The sequence below is a fragment of the Myotis yumanensis genome, unplaced genomic scaffold (genome assembly GCF_028538775.1).
Source record: "Myotis yumanensis isolate MYYU_CA2020_CCGP unplaced genomic scaffold, mMyoYum1.0.hap1 SCAF_6, whole genome shotgun sequence".
In the NCBI taxonomy this organism is placed as follows: Eukaryota; Metazoa; Chordata; class Mammalia; order Chiroptera; family Vespertilionidae; genus Myotis; species Myotis yumanensis.
In genome coordinates, this window is record NW_027223757.1 from 48,829,030 (window position 1) to 48,854,244 (window position 25,215).

At 35.9% G+C, this 25,215-nt stretch overlaps 1 protein-coding gene across 5 annotated transcripts in view; it reads left to right on the forward strand.

The window, feature by feature from the left end:
- EPHA7 (EPH receptor A7) overlaps positions 1–25,215 on the forward strand; it is a 173,490-nt gene that overhangs the window by 38,208 nt on the left and 110,067 nt on the right. For all 5 annotated transcript variants that reach the window (XM_070418060.1, XM_070418061.1, XM_070418062.1 and 2 more), the window contains exons 4-5: positions 21,784–21,939; positions 22,784–23,119. In XM_070418060.1, coding sequence (XP_070274161.1) covers positions 21,784–21,939; positions 22,784–23,119 — 492 coding nt within the window. The remainder of the gene's footprint in view (positions 1–21,783; positions 21,940–22,783; positions 23,120–25,215) is intronic.

The following is a 25,215-nucleotide window of genomic DNA, read 5'->3' on the forward strand; positions in this document are numbered from 1 at the left end:
GTTATATCCACTAACAAAAGTAATTATATTGCCTGGAAGTTAAGTTATGAAACTGTGACTCAGGACTTCATATTTCATGATAGCAAACTGATTAATTATAATTTTTTTTGAAGTCAAATTTAGAGCTGAAAATATAAAGCACCTTATAGGATTACTTGTCAAATGCAACTAAATGGAAAGAAAAATTATGTTTTTGAGGAAGAGGCAATTTAACTTTTATACTTCACTGGAATTAATGTGCTTTTAGAGTGAACTTGTATGAAGGCACATTTGATTTTCATATTTCATTAGATATTTATGTTCTGGTCATATTGCCAACTAACCCATGTGAAACATAATTTTAGCATGGACAATGCTATTAGATCTCTTCTTCTTGTGTTGCTTTTATGAATATAAATGTCTATTTATAATTTTATTCATTTAGTTCTATTCAGTATAATAAGAGTTTGTGCTTTTATTTCCATTTCTATGTGGAATGGCCACTGAATATACATATACATTTATGAAATGATTAGAAAATTACACTTGACAGTAGTCAGGTGCCAGAGTGTGTAATATACACCAATAGCGCAAGGCTTTGGCAGAGGTCTGGATCCAGGAGAAACACACCACTAGGAACAGAAGTGGATGTGGAAACTCAGTTGGGTGCTAAGCCTATTTTTACTACCCGGTAACATTACAAGTTGGCATAAATTACTTGACCTTTCTGAGCCTCTACTTTTATCATCTGTCAAATGAGGGAATTTTGCTTGCTTTGCCTGTCTCATAAGATGTTGTGAAGCCCTCTTTGCTATTGTAAATCAAACTGCCTTTTTAAAAACTTTATTGTTGAAAATAATATATAATGTCCCCTTCCCCCCTCTCCCTCCCCACCATTGATGCTTCTAGCCTGCCCTGCCCTGGCCCCAAACCTTCAGCACCCTATTGTCTGTGTCCATGGATTATGCATATATGTATACAAGCTCTTTGGTTGATCTTTCCCCGCCACCCTTTTGCCCAACCCCCACCCCCTCGCGCCTTCCCTCTAACATTTCACAGTCTGTTCCATGCTTCTATGTCTCTGGATCTATTTTGTTCATCAGTCTATTTTGTTCATTTGAATCCACATATGAGTGAGAACATGTGATATTGGTCTTTCTCTGCAAACTGCATTTTTATTTACTGCATTTCAAAATTGAATCTGCTGGTGCGTGCTGTATAATTGGAAAAAAGTGCAAGCAGGGGTGGGCAAATAGCAGTTAGGTATCAATCAGGCTGGCAGGGGAGAGGTTAGGGCAGGGGTGGGCAAACTTTTTGACTCGAGGGCCACGATGGGTTCTTAAACTGGACCAGAGGGCCAGAACAAAAGCATGGATGGAGTGTTTGTGTGAATTAATATAAATTCAAAGTAAACATCATTACATAAAAGGGTACGGTCTTTTTTTTTTTTTAGTTTTATTCATTTCAAACGGGCCGGATCCAGCCCGCCGGCCGTAGTTTGCCCACGGCTGGCTAGAGGCTATCTGGTAAAAATCTCTCGATGCTTCCTTTAATATCTACTGAATATCTAGTTCTCTATAAACAAACTCGTGCATTCTATTACTCTACCATCATCTTCCACGGGTAACAGAGCTGCAGCCTTCTCTCTATTCTCTTTAATGCCTTCTGCTAATCTATTGTACTTGGAGTGATATTTCTAAATGTGAGTCTTATCACAACACTTTCTTCTTAAAAATCCTTCAATGATTTTCTATTTCTCTTAGAATAAAGTAAAACCTTCTTAACTCGCAGCCTGCCTTTTTTTCTAGCTTCATCAACTTGCTTCTCTTCTACTTGTATTCTACATTGACATTCTGTCATTGCCTCAAATGTGCCAGATCTTTTTCCTCTTTGCTTTGTCTTTGCCTATGAATAATCTCTTTCCAAATTTTTGTTTAAAAATAATGTTTCTTACTTAATCTATAGGTTTCAGTTATATGATGAGAAGAGGTGCCACCTATTGGTGTTCCTACAATGATCTCCTTTCCTAACACATTGTGGTTCATTATACTTGCTTATTTAATTATTAGTGGCCCGGTGCACGAAATTTGTGCACAGGGTGAGGGTGTCCCTCAGCCCAGCCTGCACCCTCTCCAATCTGGGACCCATCAGGGGATGTCCAACCCCTGTGGGATCGGGCCTAAACCAGTAGTCGGACATCCCTCTCACAACCTGGGACTGCTGGCTCCTAACCCCTCGCCTGCTTACCTGCCTGATTGCCCCTAACTGCTTCTGCCTGCCAGCTTGATCGCCCCCTAACCACTCCCCTGCTGGCTTTATTGATGCCTAACTGCTCCCCTGCCAGGCCAATTGCCCCCAACTGCCCTCCTCTGCCAGTCTGATTGCCCCCAACTGCCCTCCCCTGCCAGCCCGATCACCCGCAACTGCCCTCCTCTGCTGGCCCGCTCGCCCCCTAACTGCCCTCCCCTGCTGGCCTGATTACTCCCAACTGCCCTCCCCTGCCAGCCTGATCACCCACAATTGCCCTCCCCTGCCACGACCTGCCTCCTCTGCCGGGACCCGCCTCCTTCATGTGAGGTGGCAGAGACCCTGGGGGGACCGGCCTCCTCCGTGCCATGTGGAGCTGCAGGACCCCCAGGCCTTACTGTGCAGTGGGGCTGCTGGGCCCCGCCTCTGCTGTGCATGCAGCCATCTTGTGGTGGCCATCTTGTGATAACACCGCGCGCGAGGGCCACCTAGGCTTTCGTTAGTGTAGATTGGCTTCTACTAAACTGAGAGCTCTATAAGGACACGGTTGTGTCTGTTTTGCTTCCCGCAATGCATATAATTCTTTTTTCTTTTTCTTTTTTTTAAATATATTCTATTGATTTTTTACAGAGAAGAAGGGATATAGATAGTTAGAAACATCGATGAGAGAGAAACATCCATCAGCTGCCCCCTGCACACCTCCCACTGGGGATGTGCCCGCAACCCAGGCACATGCCCTTGACCGGAATCGAACCTGGGACCCTTCATTCCGCAGGCCGACGCTCTATCCACTGAGCCAAACCGGTTTCGGCAATGCATATAATTCTTATCATATGAGTAGATAAGAAGTAATCCATATATTTGTTGAATGAATGAGTGAATGATTATAGGAAGGTAGTACAGTAAATTAGATGAGCTGTGATAAACATTTGACCCAGGGTTACTGTAATGATCATATCCAAAGAGTAATGGACAGGAATTAACTTAATATGAGAGTAGAGGAAAGTGGAAACATCAAGCTTCCTCCTATTGAAGGAATGACAAGTTCATTCTTTTGAATTTTAGGTTACAATGGGCTTTATAAGTGGAGACACCTTACATATAGTTGGACATTTGGAATAAGAGACACTGATGTGAGAGAAGGGATGGTGGTAATAACATTAGTTCTGTCAACTTGAATCTATAATATAGCACTTTTTTGTTTTTTTCAAAAGAATGTTTTTTAAAGAAATGTCAAATGAGGCTATTTTCTTAGCAAATCATCTAGAGCATTAGCTGGCAAAATTTAAGAAAAAAAAAACTAAGTTTTTGAAAGATAAAACTAACTTTTTTAACAAAGTTAACTTCTATTTTTGTTTAAATATGAACAGAATCTAGCCACAATTCTTTTTTTATTTTGCTTAGTTAGGAAGGGCCTATTCATGAGACAACTAGGACTCAGAAACAAAACTGGCAGATACCTGTTTGTAAAGAAGCAGCTTTGCTCAGCAGTGGCACTGTTGACATTTTGCTTGGGATAATTCTTTGTTGTGGAGAGCCCTGTAGGATGTTGATCAGCGTCTCTGATGTCTACTTACTAGATGCCAGTTAAATCACCACTTACAGATAAAGTAATCTAAAATGTCTGCAGTCTTCATGAAATAGTTCTTGGGCCAAAATACCCCCACTTAAAAAGTCATGCACTGTAGAATTAAAAATCATATTCCTTGTCATTCATAGGAAAATCTTGCAATATATTAGAGCCTTTTAATTCCATATAAGTTATTTGTAGATCTTTATTTGGTCATCATTAATAAAATCTAAAGGACCAATGTGACTACTCTCAAATTACTAAGAATGAAGTGGTGAGGACTCCTGGGTACTTGTCTCAGAAAGCAAAGACTTCTAAGGGACAAAATTGAGAACAATGAACAATTAATTTGTGTTTTGAGGATCTGCCTCAAAGAGTGCATGACTCTGCCTGTGTCTTTGACTTGGGGCTCATGAGTGAAGAGTTGAAGAGTACTTACATTTTCCCAAATGTGAGGCTTTGGTTATAGGGTGTGCACTTAACTTATATGGTCTTTAATTTTGTGCAGATGCATTGATATGGAAGGCAGTGAATATTTATCTTATAATGGAAGGACAGAATTTTCCAAAAAATCAGCCACATGCATTCTTATAGGTGGGAGAAGCATCTTCTGCCTTCTCTTCTCATATATTATCATCATTTGCTTTCTCAAAAGATTAGTGTCAGTTGTTTGGCCAAAGACTATCAGTGTTGTATTAATATATGAAAACGATACCACAATTTTTCACTTGGTTACTGCTAGCTATGGTATGGCATGCTTTCTGGAATTTGTCCTCTCTCTTCCTTTCTTGCTTCTTATCTTCAGACTTGTTTTTAATTATAAGAAGGCCCTACCTTTTTCTGCCTAACCTGTCTAGTCCACGTATCATATATCTCTTACAATGAAGGTTCTGTTGGCATCTAGCTAAGGAAGATAATGACAGAATAAGCCCCTAAAGTACTCTGATTTCTCCTCCCTCTGTTGTGTCATAAAGGAAGAGAATGGTAGCTTTCATTTTTCTCAGTAGTCTTTATTTTTTAACATTTATGTAATTTATTTTTTAAAATATGTTTTTATTGATTTTAGAGAGAGGAAGGGAGAGGGAGAGAGAGATAGTAACATAAATGATGAGAGAGAAACATTGACCAACTGCCTCCTGCACGCCCCCTCCTGGGGATCTAGCCTGCAGTCCAGGCATGTGCCCTGACCTGGAATCGAACCGCTGTCTCCTGGTTCATGGTTTGATGCTCCTCCTGGGAGCCATACTGCCTGGGCTTCTTAGTAGTCTTTAGACAAAACACATTTGTTAGACTTTGCAAATGTGGATAGAAAGCAGATTGATATTAAAGTATATATGGATTATTACATCACTGTTAAGAGTAGCAAAGAAAAAGGATGAACTGACTAGAAAAAAGATGTATTATCATAGGAATCTGTTATTTTTTGTATCTCTCTCTCTTTCTCTCAGTGAATGTTTTATCTGTCATAGTTGCCTGCAAGATACTGGAGCTTTTCTTTACCCTTTCAAATCTCTGAATTGTTATCAATATTTCTTATATTGCTTTATTTGGTATTAAATGACAAGTTGCACAGATTGAAATGTGTTTGCATGCTTCCTTTTGTTGTAGAATATAGGATAGGCTAAATAACATGCTAAACAAAGTAAATTTATCAAGAACAAAAACAACAGAAGGGAAAATAGGTTGATTTTTCCAATGCAGATTATATTAATGATGTTATTTAAAAAATTCTATTATCATCATGGTTTTTTAAGTTGTTGAAACTATTAAAGGAATTTCTAAGTTGAAACTTTTCGACATTTAGCTACATGATTTACATATTCATGCAGTTAAACAGATTATTTGAAAAAATGTTGGAAAATATTCAAAAGTTTTTGTATGTTTTAGTAGAAGCAAAATTATCTTAATTTAAAAAAATAGTGTTCTTTTCTATGTTAACATAATAATCATAATTATAATATCAACTGACATGCATAAAGTTTTTAGTATGTGCTAGACATTGTTATAAGTTATTTAATTTAGTCCATATAGTGATTTATTAGGAAGAAACTATTATTATTCCCAGACAGTTTCTTACCTATAAGTGGCCTAGCTTTTGATCCTTGGATTTCAACACAAGAGGTTTGCTTCCTAGCCTGCATTCTTAAAGACTATTCTCTACTGTTTTATAAAGATTTTCTTAATCATCAATACATATTCACGCATCCAAGTTTCTTCTATTTTGGCAAATAAAATTGCAATAAATATATGTAGAACACCAACATTCCAGGCAGTATTAAAGACGTGCTTAGTCAGGCATGACACTCAGATGGAAGACTTTAAAGGACCAAACTCTTGTGAAATATAAAGGAAACATAATTAACACTTTTATATTAAACTAGAGGCCCTATGCACGAAAATTCGTGCAAGAGTAGGCCTTCCTTCCCCCGGCTGCCGGCACCGACTTCCCTCAGGCACCCTGGACCCGGGCTCCCCTCTGGCTGCCAGCAGGCACCTGGGACTCGGGCTTCACTCTGGCCCCGGCTTCGTTCAGAAGGACATCCGAATGACGTCTGGAAGGACATCTGGTCTAATTAGCATATTACCTTTTAATTATTACAGATTGGAAGAATATGTTAACTATCTTGTAAGTTTGTAATGAGGGTGTGATATACCCAGTGTTAGATTTATAGAGATATAGATAAAGATATAGATGTAGATACAGATATAGATATAGAATACAGACAGCCATAGATATTGACATAGACACAAATATTATATATAATACTTCATTATAGGAATGGGAAGAGAGGAAAGGAATTCAGTTGCCTAAACCAGAAGCCAATTAGGGCTTCACTAAGGATCTGTGGTTTGCAATTTTAGCAAATACATTTCTAATGAATCTTCTTCAGGAAGTTCTGCACCACGTACCTTACTCCTTGATATAAATAACTCTATATTTGAGCCTGACTGTAAACATATGTATATAATAATAATGCTCTATTTAAATACCTCTTCTGAGACTCCATGTTATTTTTGTGCTTTCTGTTGGTGGGGAATTTAATATTCTACAGATTGCATATCATTTAGGACTATAACTTAGATGGACATTTTGTAAAAGGGAAAGATATAATGAAGATAATAGGTAAAGAGCAATCATTGCACCTTAAAATTCTAATTTTACAAAATATTTAATATAACTCAACACTGTCTATTTGTATAAGAGAAGGATTTCATTTAGGGAAAATCAGAATTTCAAAACTCATATTGATGCTGTGGCTAGACATATCCTTTTAACATATGTAGCCTGTAAAGATCTACCTTCTAAGCCTCTTACTTAAAAGACTACTAATTCAAACTACACAGTAATCATGTTGGAAAATGGCAAACGGAATAGTCATATTTCCATAAGGTTGGCCCTCCCTCCTTTTATAATTGTTGACATTTGGCAAGGGTGACCCTTGCTCTTATCATGCTATAGGTATTATGTTCATTATGGTGAAAGGAAATGAAAGCTCATCAAAATTTTCAAGCATTGGATACCCCATTTTTCTATTAGTATACATCCTCTCACAAAAGTTTGTTTTTCACAAGATCTTATAAAATGCTAGAGTATCCCTAAGTTACACAGGACTAAGTTAGTCACACCTTGGATATTAGATATTCTGTTTATTTTGACATACAGACAACTAATATTCTTATCAGTCTTTTGTTGAACATGTACACCAAAGGGTAATTCAACTTAAATGTTGAAAAATAAATCTGTTCTGAAAATATCGTCTGACCCATTCCACCTGGACAGTATGTGTTCTGTGGGTATGTCCTCACAGTGTGCCATCCAATTTTTTTCTGTATTATTCTTCACTATTTTATTCAGGTACAGTCTTTGAACTTTTTTTCCCCTTCCTTATTATCTGTATTATGGTTAGTATAAATTTATATTTCCAAACCTTTAGGAAGGTTTTGAGATGGTTTCATTATAATTAATTAGGAAGGTTTTATGCATGATCAGTTTTCTGTACACAATATTATATTACAGCCCCATTAGTGCAGAAATAGAATCAATCATTCTATTCCAGAGAACTTTCAACACATTTCTTATTTAGAAGTGCTCACATTTACATTATTATCCTTTCCCTGGAGAAACCAGTATTTCACCTAAATTTCTCAATTGTTTCAGATTGAAATATGCAGGGCTATATACGAGTCCAATACTTTGTAGTGCTTACTCTTAATGTTAAGAGTAATATGTTTTTATCCTGTTTTCCTGTTAGGTTTAAGTATTAACTTGAAAATAGTAAAATAATATATATGCATATAAATAGGCTTTTACCTTTAGTTTTTTCATGCTCCTCACCCCATAGGTCATAGACTAAATGAATTAATTTATCTTAGCAACATATGAAAGTGAATGGGAAAACTAAAATGTACACCAGGGTGTGTGTATGCTCATAATAAAAGAAAATAAAAGATGTAATAGCCCAGTTTTCTTAAATGAGTTTTTGTTTACTATACAATAATTGTTTTTAAAATTTGAAAGAGAGCCAATAAGAAATAAATTGAAATCATTTTTCATAGTGTAAAACATCAGTGATATTTCTGTGTTTTCCAATAGAAATGTTAATTACAAGAATTTATTTTAATAGTGTCCTGTCTAGTTCCAAATTACTACCAGGAATGAAGGAATTTGTGTATACAATTCTAGATTATCTAAACCTAGACTATTCCTATTTTTGATTTTGGAGAATGAGTTAGTTATTCTTAAATAAAGAACTAAATTAGATGTCTTTTTCACATCAAGCATAGCTACTTTTTCTATACTTTACTAAAAATTATATTAAAAGATATTCTAGTAGTACCCACATTATCTGTTTGCAAAATGTTATAGATGCAAAGTGGATAAGATACAGAGAGAGCTGTGACAGATCATTTGCTTGGTATAGAGAGAAAAATTAGCAATGAACTGATATTCTATTATAAGGAGTAGAAAGTATGGGAATCTACTAATAGAATTTTAATATTTTAGATCTCTAGTGATTATTTATATCATATATATATATATATATACACACATATGTATATGTATGTGTATGTCTGTTTGCTTTTTGTGTATGTGTGTAGCTAACTTCTTTTTTTAGATAAAGGATTGATGGTCAGCAACATTATTTGTTGTAAGGATTTATTCTGCCTGTTATTTTCTTTTATTTCTAAACTTTAAGAATTGAGTGAGTTTTCTCATTGTTCTGATGCATCTTTTTAAAATGTCATGCTCTAGGGTAAACTTATTTTTTTATCATCTTCAGAATTTTTTTTACTGACATAATAGAAATGATTATTTATCTCCCCACATGTTCAAATGGCATTAAACTGCTTTAGGGTTATTTGCTTCACAAGACTTAGTATTGATCCACATTTTATAACTGACTAAATAAGAAAAATGTAGTCTTTACAAAATAGCTAGAAAGATTGATTTAACTGATGATTTTGTTTTAATAATTTTTGAAATTATTGCAGAAAACTGATGGTGAAAAGGCATGTCTGAGACTGCTTCAAAAGGAAGGACTTCTCTTTAAAAGATTAAGATGGAATTAATTCATTATTTTGACTATGGATCTTAAAGACTTTTCTAGAGATATGCAGATCTAAGTATATTACAGGAGAAAAACCTGTTATTGAGGAAATCACTCATAAAGTAGTCTAATTTTATTGCTTTAAATTGAACTAAAATATGTTCACTTTGTTAAACATAATGGAATCTCAGATATTTATATTCATACTAGAGGCCCAGTGCATGAAATTTGTGCACTCGGGGGGGGGGGGGGGCGGGAGGCGCTCATCCTGGACTGTGCCCTCTCGCAGTCTGGGAGCCCTCAGGGGATGTCCAACTGACGGCTTAGGCCCGCTTCTTGCAGGGAGTGGGCCTAAACTGGCAGTCGGACATCCTTTGCACTATCACGGAGGCAGGACAGGCTCCCCCCACTGCCACTGTGATCTCCAGTGGTGAGCCCAGTTCCAGGCTTCTGGCTGAGCAGCACTCCCCCTGAGAGAGTGCACTGACCATCAGGGGGCAGCTCCTGCATTGAGCATCTGCCCCTGGTGGTCAGTGCTTATTATAGTGACCAGTCATTCTGCTGTTCAGTCGATTTGCATACTAGCCTTTTATTATATAGGATAGAGGCCCAGTGCACAGGTGGGGTCTAGCTGGCCAGCTCTGATGGGAGCCCTTGATTGGGGTGCGGGGTCCTGTTGGGGAGCGGGGCTGGCAGGGGCGAGGGGCTGTGGTCATTCTGGTTGTACTGGTCATTCCGATCTTTCTGCTGTTTTGGTCGCTGGGCTTTTATTAGATAGGATGTCTATTTCTTGTCTAGCTGAAGATTTTTGAATTTGAAATAACCTGCCCTTTTGGAATATTCTGATATTGCCAGATCCACTATTAGCCTCACTGAGAAACAAGCCAATAACTGCCACAAATAGCTCTCCAGGGTAAATATAATTGGTCAGTCATATGTCCCTACACACCTTTCATACATGTCTACCTTCACTGACTAGTTTTATCACTTCACATCAATGAAATGCTACAGTTTGGCAGGAAAGGTGACCTTTCAATCTATATTCATCACTGAAATAGAGATAATTAAGCACAAATTAAGACACAATATAATTTATAAGAGTAACTTGTATAAAATATCAGAATCTTAATTAGCTGAAGCACATAATCAAAAGCTTATGTATGCCATTTGATTGCAGGTCAAAGGTAATATGCTATTTAGATGTCATCATATTTGTTTTTTAGCAGATATATCTTTGGTCCATTACCTGACAATGCAAAGAATAGGCAAACAATAATTATTTTATCAGGGAATGAGAAATTTGGCTATATTTGCCTAATAATTTGTGTGTCTTGTTTAAATACACATCTGGAAGTGGGGAAGTGGCTCAGTGTCTATCAAGGTAGAAACCAGAGTGAGATAAAAAATTTGCATGGAAAATTACATTGTGACATCATCATAATAGTTATTTATTGAGTGCTTATTCTACACTAGGCACTGTGCTAAGTTCTTCACATGAATTATGTACTGCAATTCACAACCATCTTAGAAGGTCATCTTGTTATCAGGTTTCTCTTTTAGATATGGAAAAATGGGGCTCAGAAAAAAACAAATTTACAAAGGTCATGAAGCTAATCCATGTGGAGAAGAAACCAAACCGGTTATTTACATGAAGGACAAGACGTATTGCCTTTTCCAGTTTTTGAAGTGAGGCCTATGTGATGAACTTAACAATATCTATTTTTGAGAATATAAATTTTATCTTTTAAGAAATGTTGTTTTAAAAATGATTATGTGAAGAGTACTCGTTTTTCAAAAAAGGAATTCTCATATATTTTACATCTTTTTTTTTATGTAGAACCCACATTATCTGACCTTTCTTGATGTGTTTTGAAACTGTGAGGAATAGTTTAGCATAATGAGAATGAATACTAAAACTAAAATTGTGTAATGTATAATAAACATAAGAGAAATATTTGAAACTAAACTTGAGAGTGGCATAAATGCTAGAGTAAATTGTACCCCGTGTCTAAAAGCTTCCTAACACCAGCTGCTGTTTAATACCTCTCCTGTTGCAGCCTTTTGTTCATGATGACATGACCTGAAGGAAATCTTTTAGAAAAATAAAATAATGTTGTTAAAAATAAGCCACGTTTTTTAGTTACTGAAAATAAGTAATGAATGTTTGAATTTGGTCAGTTAGCTTTCCCTTATTTAAGTGTTTTAAATCATGGCAACCCCATAACTATACTTAGATATACACTTGAACTAGACTTAAGATTACTGTAATTTTAGTTCTTTTCCAGTGAGGTTACTAAATTCTGAGATTTCATATAGAATTCATTTTTTATCTATAGGTTGATCTCTCATATTGAACCTATTAGGGCAATATTGAGTGAGATCCAGAAGGGCCTGATTTCTGGATCAGGAGTGGTAGGGGAGGTAGGGCGCCCTTTTAGAACCCATCTTTCCCACTCTTAGACTTTCCCACTGAAAGACTAGGCAGTGATGGCGAACCTATGACACGCATGTCAGAGGTGACACAAGAACTCATTTTTTTTGGTTGATTTTTCTTTGTTAAATGGAATTTAAATATATAAAATAAATATCAAAAATATAAGTCTTTGTTTTACTATGGTTGCAAATATCAAAAAATTTCTGTATGTGACACGGCACCAGAGTTAAGTTAGGGTTTTTCAAAATGCTGACACGCTGAGCTCAAAAGGTTCGCCATCACTGGACTAGGGGGATATTTGTTTGTATGTGGGGTTTGGGGGTGTGGTGATGGTGGGAGAAATGTGTTTTTAAAGCATTTCTTGAAAACAGTTGTATAGGAGTTTTAACAGCTGGATAACTGATTATTGTATTATTGTTAAAACCACCTTTTACAAACATAAAAATAACTAGTATGTCTCCAGACTTGATAATTAATAAGAAAACAAGATCATGAAGCCCAGGAATGTGAAGTGGCTTTGTCCAAATTATATGCCACTGTGGTGGAGTCGATTTGAACACATATCATTTCAGTTAAAATCCAGTTCTCTTTTGCTGTAACACATTAGCTCTTCAATGTAGCCTAATATTTATAAAGTAGAATAAGAATGCAAAAGAGGTTTTGAATGTTCTAACTTGACATCTTTTTATTTCTTTTAAATCATTTTGTAATGACATCTTAATTATGGCGATATTCTGATAAAATAGAGTATTTTGATGCTAGATCTCAAAAAATTCTTAGCATATTCCAACCTGATAATTTAATAAAGGAGAAAACACTGTGTTTGCATAATGCTTTATTTCCTTTTACAGTCTATATCTTAAAAACATTTTTTTTAATATATTTTATTGATTTTTTACAGAGAGGAAGGGAGAGAGAGATAGAGAGTTAGAAACATCGATGAGAGAGAAACATCGATCAGCTGCCTCCTGCACATCTCCCACTGGGGATGTGCCCGCAACCCAGGTACATGCCCTTAACCAGAATCGAACCTGGGACCTTTCAGTCCGCAGGCCGACACTCTATCCACTGAGCCAAACCGATTTCGGCTTAAAACCAAAATTTTTAAAAACTTCTCATATATGTTTCCTTTCCACTAAATGCAATCAATGAAAGTACTAAATTAAACAACACAAGTAAATAACACATATTTAATAATGCCCTGAAATTATTGTTTCTTTTTCATTTTAAAAATCTCCTAATTTTTTTTTCATCACTTGAGCACCTGTTGTCACAAACTTTGTATTGTGCATCATTTCTTTTCTAAACTCTTACAAATTAGTTGTTGGGTAATTTGGCCGGTGCCTCACAAACTGTAATAAACTCAATTACATCATGTAGTTTTTATCCTCCCTGCCCGCTGTTCATTCTCAATGTGAGAAATCATAGCATATCAGTGACAGGAGGTCTGGCTTTCAGGCAGACTTTTGTAATTATTCCCACTGAGGCACTGTCAATAGGATTAAAATACTGAATCTGGATCTGTCTGTCCCAGATGAGGTCAGCACTTCGAGCAGTGGGAGTACTATTTCTATAAGCTGCGCTTTCCCCTTTGCATTATAGAAGCATGAACATTAATATGCCACAAATATTTGAAAGCTCCTATGGAAACAGACTCACTTTGCCTGAATGAAATAAAATGTCCATCTGCAATAAATAAAATAACAGCGTTCATTAGAATCCCTAACTATGTATATGTATGTAGATTCTACAATAATATTAAAGCTCAGAAATTTTCAATTACAGAACAATCCACTTATAGTTTGTAATTAATAAACTTTTTGCAGCTGCATAACTGTGGCCGGAAACATCTGCAAAGCCTCATATTTTACACACAGACACATACACATAATTCCTTCAGAAAAAGTTCAATTGTGCTTAAAATCACAGGTCTGGAAACAGAGTAAGACCTGAGGAAGCTGAATCTAGTTGTACTCAATTAGCTCATGGAAGAAGAATTGAGAGGGTTAGGAAGGAAGGAAACCAGGCCGTTGTCTGGAAAAATGATGTGAATGAAAAATAAGAATAAGATCTATTCAGATATTCACTCAAAACTCATTTTGTATATAATATATCAAAAATCTCCCCAAAATATAAACTTGGTATTGATAAGAATCTATTTTGTTATTTAATTACTCAGATAAAATTGCTACTCCTCAGATAAAAGATAAATTATTATTTATGTGTCTCTAAAATTACCAAATGGGTAAAAAAGAATATATTGATTATAGATTTTCCAAATTTTTAAATAATTTATAGTTAATTTATTTTACCTAAATGCAGCTTTATAAAAATAGATGAATATAGAATACATTAGAGGCCTGTTCGTGCACTGGTGGGGTCCCTCAGCCTGGCCTGCGGGGATTGAGCCAAAATTGGCTCTCCAACATCCCCCGAGGGGTCCCGGATTGCGAGAGGGTGGTTCTCAGGTGACACACCCAAGAATCGGGCTCCCTCCTCTCTGGTTCCAGGTGTGTCACCGGAGAACCACAGCTGCCAAGTCTCTACAGCTCGGCAGCTCCTGCGTTGAGCGTCTGCCCCTTGGTGGTCATTGTGCGTCATAGTTACTGGTTGGATGGTCAAATGGTTGGACTGTTGCTTAGGCTTTTATATATATAGATGTGTTAGACAAAGTAATATATTATCAACAGATAAAATTCAATAATTTTTCTTTGCTTACTTAAATGTTCAGTTTGAAGTCACATATTAATAGATGTTGTTATATGTAACAGCTTTACTGAAATATAATTCATATGCCCATTAAAGTGAACAATTCAGTGTTTTTGGTATAGTCATAGAGTTGTTCAACTGTCACTGCAAATTAATTTTAGAACATTTTCATCACCTCCGAAAGAAACCCTGTACCCCTTAATAGTCACTTGCCATTTCTCCTCACTGTTCCAGCCCTTAGCAACCACTAATCTACTTCCTATCTCTATAGATTTGCTTTTTATGAATATTTCACATAAATCGAATTATACTAGTATAATATATGATCTTTTGTGACTAAGTTTCTTCACCTGGCATAATGTTTTCAAGATTCATCCATGTGTAACGTGTCAGTCTTTAACTCCTTTTGGTGGCTGAATAATACCTCATTGTGTGTGTGTGTTTGTTTTTTGGTGGGCATTTGGGTTGTTTATACTTTTTTGGTAATTATGAATAAGTCTGCTATGAATGTTTATATACAAGCTTTTCTGTTGCTATATGTTTTCATTTTTCTTGGGCCTATACCTAGCAGTGGAACTATTGGGTAATATGGTAAATGCTTAACCTTTAAAAGGACTATCAGTTTTTTTCCAAAGTGGCTGCAACACTTTCCATTTCTAACAGTAACAAGGGTTCTTATTTCTCCATATTTCAACCAACACTTGTTTTATCTGTCCTTCTGATTATAGCCATTGTACTTGGTATAATTGTGATTTCATTGTGGTTTGGATTTGCATTTCCCTGATGGCTAATGATGTTGAGCATCTTTTTGAGTGTGAATTGGTCATTTGTATATCTTCCATTGAGAAATATCTACTCAGATTATTTGCATTTTTTGATTGGCTTATTAATGAATTTTCATTTTTCTTAAAATTCTAAGTTTTAGATTTCTCAATATCTCATTTTACCCCCTCATCAATTTTATGGTGGAAGTGTTTTGTTATTATGCATTCTTTAGAGACTTTGATAGTCCGAGAAGAAACCTGGAACCTACAGAATGATGATTCTAAAAACCTGGAAATTCTTTTACAATATAGAAATGTCCAAGCTCCAGGAATGATTCTGTTACTGTGAAAGGCCCAAGGCATTGGTATCTTTCCAGGAATCCCTAATGTGCAGTCATGGAGCATAGATGACTAAGAAAATAGATTATCAGTGCCTTTGTCCAGTTTGTCTGAAATTAAAATTGGAGCTTAAGATTTCCAAAAAATTGGCCCATTAAAGACCAGAGAATATTTCTTGGCTATAGAACTCTAGAAGTATGTGGATTTTCTGGATAGGGTCCTTAGAAATATAATAAGATAAAATATCCCCTAGGTTTACCCTGGTAGGTAATAAACCTAAAGAACCAGGGTAATTCTGAGTGTCTGCACCCTCACTCAAAAGGAAGAGATATTCCATTTCACCTAATTGCTTAGCCTAAAGGGCGGACATTTGTCTATGGCTTTTATGGTTGGGCTTTATGATTGTTTATTGAGAACAGGAGAGGATTTAGACCCGTATCCTGATTGCTCCACAGACTGCCTCCTGGAGGTATATACTCAGAGACCTAGCACCCATTACTTAAACACTGACTTCCATTGAAGACAGCTATATATAGAATGTGCACTTGTCAGGAGACTTTAATTGAGAATCAGAGTACAAGGATTCAGTATTAATTCCCTTATACATTTAAATAGCCCTGTGTTGATAGATATTTTGTTGCAGTATTATAACTCTTAAGTAATTTACTTATAAACCCTATTTGCCTTTGTGTTCTTAAAGGAATTTAAATTCCAATATTATTTGAACCAATTTCAAATTACATAGTACAACATTATTATTTAAAATAGTTGAAATTAAATATGTTAAATGACATTTCTTTCATTGTAGTAGATACTACAACTGATTTTGAAATATAGTATACTGCAATATAATTTAGTGGATATATTGAAGTAAATAATAAAGTTACTCTCTAGTAAACAGAAATTTCACGTGCTTCCTTGATCCCCCCACCCCCCTTTTTTGGGTATTTTTCCACTTAGAGAACAGACCAAGTGAAACTTGCTTAGTATATGAAATCTGACAAGATTATGCTTCTTGGCTCTAGAATAATGAATTTTTATGTTATTTTATTCATTAAGGACCTAAGGGCTGAAAAAAAAATTCAAAAGAATTAATCCGAGACCTTTGTGGTAACATTGAAAAAGAACTATTACTAAATTAATAGGTAAATTATTTTTTTTACAAAAGTAATGAAATGTTGAAAACAGTTTTTTACATATTTCCAAATTCATCAATATGATGAAAAATTACATAAAGGGGTAGTGAACACACAATACAATATATAGATGATGTATTATAGAACTGTACGCCTGAAACCTCTATAATTTTATTAACCAGTGTCACCCCAATAAATTCACTAAAACAGAAAAAATATAAACACACACACACAAATACAATGTTCAGTTAAAAAGCAAAAAAAAAAAGCAAGAAATTAAAATGGCATGTTTTTTATTGTAACTAACTTTACCATAGGCGCATAGTATATTAATTAAAGTTTGCTTTCAGTTCAAATGCTATTGAACAAACTGGGAAATAAAGCAAAGAAAGAAAAGTTTTAAAACCGTGATTGCATGATTCCTAGAAAGTTATTTCTGTATATTTTGTAGTTATGTATGAAGTGAATTTGTCTTTGTTTGAGGTTTCAGAAGTCATTTACCCCTAAAAATGTTTTTATTAGTACTTTTTAGGAAAGCAGCTGCATTTATAGAAGATAAATTGTCTTGATTTCCAGGTAGCCTTTTTGGAGCAGTTTTGAGAACTCATCTGATTCTTCCTATATGGTTGACTCTCAGATATGTCACTCCACCCCAGTTTCTGTCACTGAGTATTTTACTGAAGTTATTTCATGTAGTGATTTCATCTAAAATTTTAATTTTTAAGAGCATCTGTTACTTTCTTCCCAAACTTTTTAACCACCCAGTTGCTCACTGTTATCGTAAGAGACAGCTTACGTTATTGCACATTCTTGACTTAATACCATAGCTCCAAAGATTTTGTGCAGTAACCCCCCTTGTTTGTGGGGATACATTCCAAGACGCCCAGTGGAGGCCTGTAGCATGAATAGCACCTCACACTATACCATGTATATACTATGTTTTATTCCTTTACATACCTACCTATAATAAAACTTAATTTATAAATTAGGCACAGTAGATTGACAATAATTAACCTATAACAAAACTAGAGACCTAATGCACGAAATTCGTGCAAGAGTAGGCCTTCCTTCCCCGGGCTGCCGGCACCGGCTTCCCTCTGGCACCCAGGACCCGGGCTTTCTTCCGGGCGCCAACAGGCACCTGGGACCGGGTTTCCCTCAAAGCCCTGGCTTTGTCCAGGACAGAAGGACGTCTGATCTAATTAGCATATTACACTTTTATTATTATAGATAACAATTATAACAATGTACTGTAATAAAAGTTATGTGAATGTGGATTCTCTCAAAGTCCTGTTGTGCTATACTCATCCTCCTTCTTGTGATGTTGTGAGATGATGCAATGATGAGATGAAGTGAGGTGAATGAAGTAGGCAATGTGACATTGGTTAGGCTACTATTGACCTTTGACAGACAATACATCAGAAGGAGGATCATCTGCTTTGGGTGATCCTGGATCATGGAGCCATGCCAATTGAATGTGGGTAACTGAAACTGCAGAAAGTGAAACCATGAATGGGGGGGGTAGCTCCTGTACTTCTTTTTAATAAGTCTAAATTAATAGTTTCATAGAGGTTAAGTAAAATACTCTCCTGTTACAACTCATTATTTTCAATATTAACTGAACTGAAACAAAATATTACTTCAAAGAAAAAATGTTAAGACTTTTATGACCACATTTTCCAATATTGTTTCTGTCATTATCTATTTAATAATAGCCATGCATGTTCTCCATAATTTTGCAGGAATTGTCAGTGACAAAATTCATTATGAAATTAAGAATACCAATTTAATATCTCTTCTGTAGGTATGTTAGAATATTATTTCATAGTTTTCTAAGTTAAAAATAGCTTTAAATTTGTAACGGGGTATAATTAAAGAAATAGGGACACATTGAAAATAAATTTTTAGGGTTGCTAAAACCCTTGATAGCCATTGAATAAGTGCCAAATTATGGTTCATTCAACAGTCGACACTGGTGGAATAGCATATGGTTGCGTATCAGTAGTCCTGCGTTCTAAATCCAGTTTCAACCCAGACAAATGGACTTATTTGAAGAACTCAGGTTACTTTTGCTTCAAATCTGTTTTCCTATCTGTTAAAGTGGTAACAGAATTTAATGTAAATTTGAAAGTTGAATGATAAGGATTTTACAGTTTTCTACCCTCTATATTCTACAAATCATGTATGTTGAGAGAGAAAAAAATGTACCTCTTTGTTTGTGAGGAAAACAGGAATAAGCCTTGCGTTAGAAGCTTATATTTGCAATTGGAGCATGGGAATTTGAGGGATTGCACTAGGTAGTTTGCTGCCTAGTAACTCTGGAAGACTTCCCTTGTAGATGTTAAATCATGTTGCCACTGTGTTCTCACCTCTCTGCTTCCTAACCTCCTCTCCCTGTAAAATCTAAGTAAATATGCACATGATATCATCAAAGACTCAAGGTACACCTTCTCCCCCTCCCTTCCCTCCTTCCCTCCATCTCTTTGTTACTCTCTCTTTTTCTTTTTTAATTCTCTGGGTCTTAATGTTATCAAGCTTCAGGTTGTGAATAAAGCATTGCCTTCTCTATTTTATGGATGGTATATCTGGATGTTGAATTACAAATAATACTTAGACCAAGAAACAGTGAATACTTAAAGAAAGGCTGAGAAATTCATGCTCAGTTCTTTAACCTAGCAGTTCACCATTCTTTTATGTGGCAAGATCTTATCTTTATAAACATTTTAAGTGTTATATTTTTTATATTATTTTGTAATCAATTTCATTGTTCTCTTGATGCCTTAGATTCATAGTAATTGCTACTGAGAATATGTGAAGGTAAATTAAGCTTCTTTGCTTAATAGGTTAGGTGTGTTTTCCTCTTGTATGAATTGAGGAAGCCAACCAAAGGAGGACTGGCTTTTGAGCTCAGTAGTGTATGGTATATTTACGAAGAGTTCATTGTAGTGCTGTTTCTGTTTCTAACACTTATCTATCACAATATAACAGATCTTTAAATTAAGTTTCTAAGTTATCTAAATTAGCCATCTTCATGTAAAACAGGCTTATTTTCTTGAAACTCAGAAGGTGATTTTGAGCTCTCAAATGTATCAAAATCACGAGGTAAAAAATCAGCATGTGAACAAAAATAGAGAATGATTCACCATTTTTTTTTTTTTTCTGGAGAATATACCTTCTTAAAAAAACAAGATTGTTTTTCCCACCAAATAGTGAAAATGTGATTCAGTTACTGAATAATGCCCAAGTTAAGAACATTAAATAAACTTAAATGTAAATTTAGGTTAAATATCAACTAATCTTTATAGATATGATTTATTAATTTCTATCAAATTTGAAGGTCACTAAAATGTAAATAGATATTCATTTAAAAATATGAAGGATACATTGAATTTATTTAATATGTTCAATGTATAATACCATCTGTTAATAAAAAATGTTGAGATAATATAATTTTAGTTTGCTAAATTTTAATTGAAAATAAATATAGAAAATATCCAGTGATAGTAAATGGTTCAAGGTTACTTGATTTAATAATAAATAGGATGTAAGTGGATAAAAACAACTTCAGTAGGAGGTGATAGGGATGTTTTCTGTACTTATCTACTCATTGCTGAGAGCATTTGCTGTGTTAGTGTGACTATACCCTAAGCTTCTCTCAGCAGGTGAGAAACAGTCCTCAGTCTGTTTATAGTTGATGGCTTTCTCCTTAATGCTGGTGGAATAGGTGTCTCCTATTTATGAGATTTCATTATTATTAATAACAAGGGAATTCACTTATTGGAAAGTAACCTGTCTTATAAATTAAACTAAAGGCCCGGTGCATGAAATTTGTGCCCTGCGGGGGGGGGGGGGGGGGATGTCCCTTAGCCTGGTCTGTGCCCTGTCACAGTGCGGAAGTCCCGCGATCGATGCCCCAAAGAGGTAGGCCCTGCCCACCCATCCGGGGCTCCTCGATGGATTGCCCCAAAGAGGTAGGCCAGAGCCGGGGGTCCCGCCTTCGCACCGCGTGGAGCCAGGAGGCGGGACCCCCAGGACCCCCAGGCAGGCCACGCCACATGGAGCCAGGAGGCAGGACCCCCAGGATCCCCAGACAGGCCTTGCCGCATGGAGCTGGAAGGAGGCGGGACCCCCAGGCAGGCCTTGCTGCATGGAGGCAGGACCCCCAGGCAGGCTCCATGCTGCACACTCAGCGTCAAGCCCAGCCCCGCCCACCTGTGCTTGCCTGCTGTGCATGCAGCCATCTTGTGAAGGCGTGGTGATCACTTAGGCTTTTATTAGTAAGGATTGGTTGAAATTATATTTTGAAGTTTTCTGAAAATTGGAAGGGAATATATTTCTATCATTTTCAGATGAAAAAATTTACACCATTGTTTCTAGTAGAGGATTAAACTTATTTTTTTATATTTTTCATTATAAATCAAATTAACACAAAATGTTAATTTACAGATATATTTTTTAAAATATATTTTTAATGATTTCAGAGAGGAAGGGAGAGGGAGAGAGAAATAGAAACATCAATGATGGGAGAGAATCATTGATTGGCTGCCTCCTGCACACCCCCTACTGGGGATCGAGCTTGCAAACCAGGCATGTGCTCTTGACAGGAATCAAACCAGGGATCCCTCAGTCTGTGGGCCGACACTCTATCCACTGAGCCAAACTGGCTATATTTGATGAAGAAAACATAAGTTTTTGAGTGTATTAATGCAGTTTAACAAACAAGTTAATTCTATTGAAATCAACATTACCCTTAATTAACTATTTTAATATTTTGTCTAAAATAAATTATGCTTATGTTTAGTTTTGGGCTCTTGACTTTGAACTGATGCCAACTATAGGTACAAGTTTGCTGTATCATTTCATTTTTATTATTTTGTCTTAAAATGTAGTATCATAAAATATGGTTTTTGATATATACTAACATAAAAGGTTATCATAAACAGCTTGTTTTTCACAAATCATATTTCATACTTTATTCTTTGCAAAATATTACTGAACATGAAAAAAGGTCTACTTGCTCTCATACTTCTATTTTCACTTTCTTTTGCATACCCAGCCTGTGGCCGCGGGTTCTACAAATCTTCCTCTCAAGATCTGCAGTGCTCTCGTTGCCCAACTCACAGTTTTTCTGATAAAGAAGGTTCCTCAAGATGTGAATGTGAGGATGGGTATTATAGGGCTCCATCTGACCCACCATATGTTGCGTGCACAAGTAAGTTCCTAATAATACAGTTACAAAAGGACTTTCAGATCCCTTCCTGTCATTGAGATAGGCATAGAATTTGTGAATACACTCACAAATCTTTATTATTGTTAAATATTTAAAATTTGTTCATACACCTCTAAGGCTAAACAATAATGTAAAATACACCTTACTTCAACTTCAATGTAATTTGTATGTTTTCAAAATCAAGATGCATTTTAATAATATTTTTCACATCTATTTATAGGAATCATAAAATATAAAAAGTTATTTATTTGAGTCTCACATGTGTATGAAATGCGATTAAAAAGTAATGGTTTGCAAATTAAAATTCCATCACTAAATAGAGCAAATCTCACATCTTGGTGCTTCAATTAATGAGTGCTTGAGAGACCCAAATCCAAACCAAATTCCAGACAGTCCTATAAATCATTCTTGAGCGCATTAAAAATGAATAGATGTATTCTCCGTTACATGCTTAAAAAGAAAACTATTTTTAAACAACTTCACAACTGTTTTTTTTAGGTGCATTAACTGTTCTTTTTTAATTGCTTGGAAGCAAAGTAGCTAAAGACCGTGGCAAAAGTACAAAGACAGTTGTTATCCTGTTTTCATTTTGACATATTAAATGGAAAATAAATAAAGCCTCTTGCCAAGCGAATTCAAGGAGGCTTTTATATGGCTTCTCTAGGAAAGGTAATGAAATGTTTATGTGAAAGAAAGCATTGCAACGAGTTTTCTGTATGGTAATTGAGCCACTAGCTTAATGCCCCACATGGGCCTTTGGTGCATTTTGTTTGCTTTTTTTCCCCTTATTTTTGTTTATTTGTTTATTTATTTTTGGTTTCCGAAGGGCCTCCATCTGCACCACAGAACCTCATTTTCAACATCAATCAAACCACAGTAAGTTTGGAATGGAGTCCTCCTGCAGACAATGGGGGAAGAAACGATGTGACCTACAGAATACTGTGTAAGCGGTGCAGCTGGGAGCAGGGCGAGTGTGTTCCTTGTGGGAGTAACATTGGATACATGCCCCAGCAGACTGGATTAGAGGATAACTATGTCACCGTCATGGACCTGCTGGCCCACGCTAATTATACTTTTGAAGTTGAAGCTGTAAATGGAGTTTCTGACTTAAGCCGATCCCAGAGGCTCTTTGCAGCTGTCAGTGTCACCACTGGTCAAGCAGGTATGGTTTTTTGTTTGCCTTTACTAAGTGAATAATGTCCCTACATAAGTGAGGTGTCTCACTTGAATATTTCCTTAACTCGGCTACACAGAACTCAATTATTCCAGCTTGTTGATTATTCACACCTTTAGCTTGTCTTTGTTATTTCTCCTGTTGCCTGTTAAACCATTACTAGACTCATTAACATCTCCTCCAGAGATCTGGCAGGAGAAATAAAAGGGATAAATTGTAAACCAGTTAAGACTGCTCTTAGACTAGAAAGTCTGCTGAAAGGTCTAGAGGAGGAGTGTGGATATATTGGATAAAATGAAATGCAGAATATTACTTGCATTTTTACCTTCTTGTGTGATATGTGCTCATGGTCAAAATCTACCTGAGAATTAAGGATAATGGAAGAGTTGGCTGTACTGTCTCGCATAGTGTTAACCAATATTTTCCAGATAGAATGCGTTATTTACACTATGTGGCAAGTCTGAATTAAATTTTGCATAAGGGAATTTTAAGTTCATCAGATTTGTGGTGATACCATGTTTACAATATTGAATTTCATACTGGGGAGGTCTCATGACAATTTCAGAAGAAATGAATTAGGATATATAATAACCACGATTATGAACTTATAGTTGATTTGGCCTAAAAGCAGTTTTCACTTATTTTCTTACTCGCATTTGAGATGCCCTATTCAGGCATTCTTCGCGTTGCTAAGTATGTTTTGGAAAGTACAAATTGGGAAGGAAGTTTCATAAATTGGAGATTTTCTAAACCTTCAGAAAAATATTATTACTGAAGAAAGTTTCAGAAATTGAGGGCTTTCTCAAGCTTTTGAAAATTCTTGCTGCTGAAGGAAGATGCTATGTGTAGATGTAGCCAAGTGTTATGTCATCGTCATTAATAAAACTGGACCTACGCTGGAGCTCTGAGTTGTGTGAGCATCATAATAAGCTTATAACAAGGTCTTCTTGATCTTTGGCTAACTGTCAAAAACCAGTATTAGCCCAAATTCCTGGTCATAAACTAATCTATTCTTCATTTCTATGCCAATTTTAGCAAAGTTACCTATTTAACTGATATCTGCAGAATGAAAACTATGCATATGGCTTCTGCTTACCATTCTGAACAGATTAGTAGGTTCTTATTCTAAAGGTTTCTCTTTGGTATTTAAAAGGCTATTGCAAATCAGATCTCCCCTGTAAAAATCAGAAATCTGGAGGTAAAATAACCTAAAGACTTTTAAATCTTCAAACATTAGACAAAAGCAATAACTGATATTTGGATTGATGTATTTTATTTACCCTACTCTATTTACTAGTCTTAAAATGCTTGTTGTTGTTACATATTTTTTGTTTGTGTCGTTTTATATTGAAATTTGTCAACATAACTCTACAGTGAGTGTGTTTGAGACACTTTAGGTTGTCTTAGCTAGTTTGGATCAGTGGATAGAGTGTTGACTCACAGATTGAATGGTCTTGGGTTCGATTCCAGCCAAGGGCACATACCTCATTTGCAGGCCTGATCCCTGGCCCTAGCCCTGGTTGGGGTGAATGATAGAGGCAACCAATCAATGTGTCTCTCTCACATTGATGTTTGTCTCTGTCTCTACCCCTCTCTCTAAAAATCAATAGGAAAATATCCTAGGGTGAGGCTTAACAACAACAAAAATCTTTAGATTTATGATTGTGACACTGGCACTATCTTTGGAATCATTACTAGGACTCTGAGGTCTACTGAGCTGGAATAACTGCAGCGTTCCTGCTGATATCAAATATGTAAAGGAACATTTTAAATTATTTTTTAATACAACATACAGATGCTGAATTTATACCCCAATTAGAATTTTTTTTTCTCTTTAAATGTCAGTGTTTAATTTTTCAAATTTATACTACACCAGCTAAGTGGGTCATAGATTTTCCATAAATTTTCAAATCAAATATCTCACAGTAGTAAAGTGGCTTTAGGCATTGATTCTCTTCTGGTTAAAAGCAAACTAGATTTATTTGTTTTGGGGGGAGGAGGTACTTTAAACGTGCAAAAATTAGGTTGTGATGGTTGCACAATTCTGTAACCATCCTAAAAATATTGAAATGTGTACTTAAAAT